Source organism: Chaetura pelagica, unplaced genomic scaffold (genome assembly GCF_000747805.2).
Source record: "Chaetura pelagica isolate M959 unplaced genomic scaffold, ChaPel_1.0 scaffold555, whole genome shotgun sequence".
NCBI classification, from domain to species: Eukaryota; Metazoa; Chordata; class Aves; order Apodiformes; family Apodidae; genus Chaetura; species Chaetura pelagica.
In genome coordinates, this window is record NW_009953297.1 from 111154 (window position 1) to 112180 (window position 1027).

The window sequence follows — 1027 nt, forward strand, 5'->3', positions numbered from 1 at the left end:
GCCCACCCTGTACGTCCGCCTGACCCGCCGTGGGCTCAGCTCCCAAGGGCTCCCTGACATCACTGCCTCTGAGGGCTTCGTGGTGGGAGAGGTCACCAAGGTGCTGGGAAAGGGCTTTTATTTTTGGGGGGGAGGGCAGGGTTGGTGACCCCCTTCCACCTGTGAATTAAGTGAGGCAGGAATGTGGCCTCACAGCCAGTGACATCCTGGGGGGTGTTAAGGGCAGCAGGTCAGGGAGGTTTTCCTGCTCCTCTCCTCTGCCCTGGGGAGGCCACATCTGGAGAACTGGGACCAGTTCTGGGCTCCCCAGTTCATGAACGACAAGAAGATACTGGGAAGAGCCCAGCACAGGGCACTGGGATGCTGAGGGGACTGGAGCATCTGGCTGTGAGGAAAGGCTGGGAGAGCTGGGGCTGCTCAGCTGGGAGAAAAGGAGGCTGAGGGGGGATCTGATCAGAGCTTGTAAATATCTCCAGGGGGGTCAGGAGGTGGGGCCAGACTCTGCTCAGGGGTGCCCAGTGACAGGACAGGAGGCAATGGGCACAAACTGGAGCACAGGAGGTTTGACCTGAATGGGAGAAAATAGTTCTTGCCTGTGAGGGTGACAGAGCCCTGGGACAGGCTGCCCAGGGAGGCTGTGGAGTCTCCATCCCTGGGGACATCCCAACCCCACCTGGATGTGTCCCTGTGGGATCTAGTCTGGGGTATCCTGCTCTGGCAGGGGTTGGACTGGATGATCTCCAGAGGTCCCTTCCAACCCCCACCATTGTGTGATTCTGTGGGTGGGGTTGGTGACCACCTTGCACACAAAGGGGCTGTGCTCTTATCCCAGCCAAAACAGCAGCCTAAAGCTGTCACCCAGTCCCCTTCATGGTCCAGTCCTGGGCCTCCTCAGAGCTGGTCTCTAGAATCACCCAGTCAAGCTGGGGCTGTGCCATACCTGTGCAGGCCATAGAGGCCATCACTGGCCACCCAGAGCCTGCATCTTGAGGATGTGTAAGGAGATGAGTCCAACACTGGGCATTCC

The 1027-nt window shown here is 59.2% G+C and overlaps 1 protein-coding gene across 1 annotated transcript in view; it reads left to right on the forward strand.

The window, feature by feature from the left end:
* Position 1: 1 nt before the first annotated feature.
* Positions 2 to 1027, forward strand: part of PAAF1 (proteasomal ATPase-associated factor 1) — a gene marked incomplete at its 5' end in the record, with an annotated part of 12297 nt that continues 11271 nt past the window's right edge. Inside the window, one exon of the mRNA XM_009997985.1 lies at positions 2 to 100. Within this exon, the coding sequence (XP_009996287.1) occupies positions 2 to 100 (99 nt within the window). The remainder of the gene's footprint in view (positions 101 to 1027) is intronic.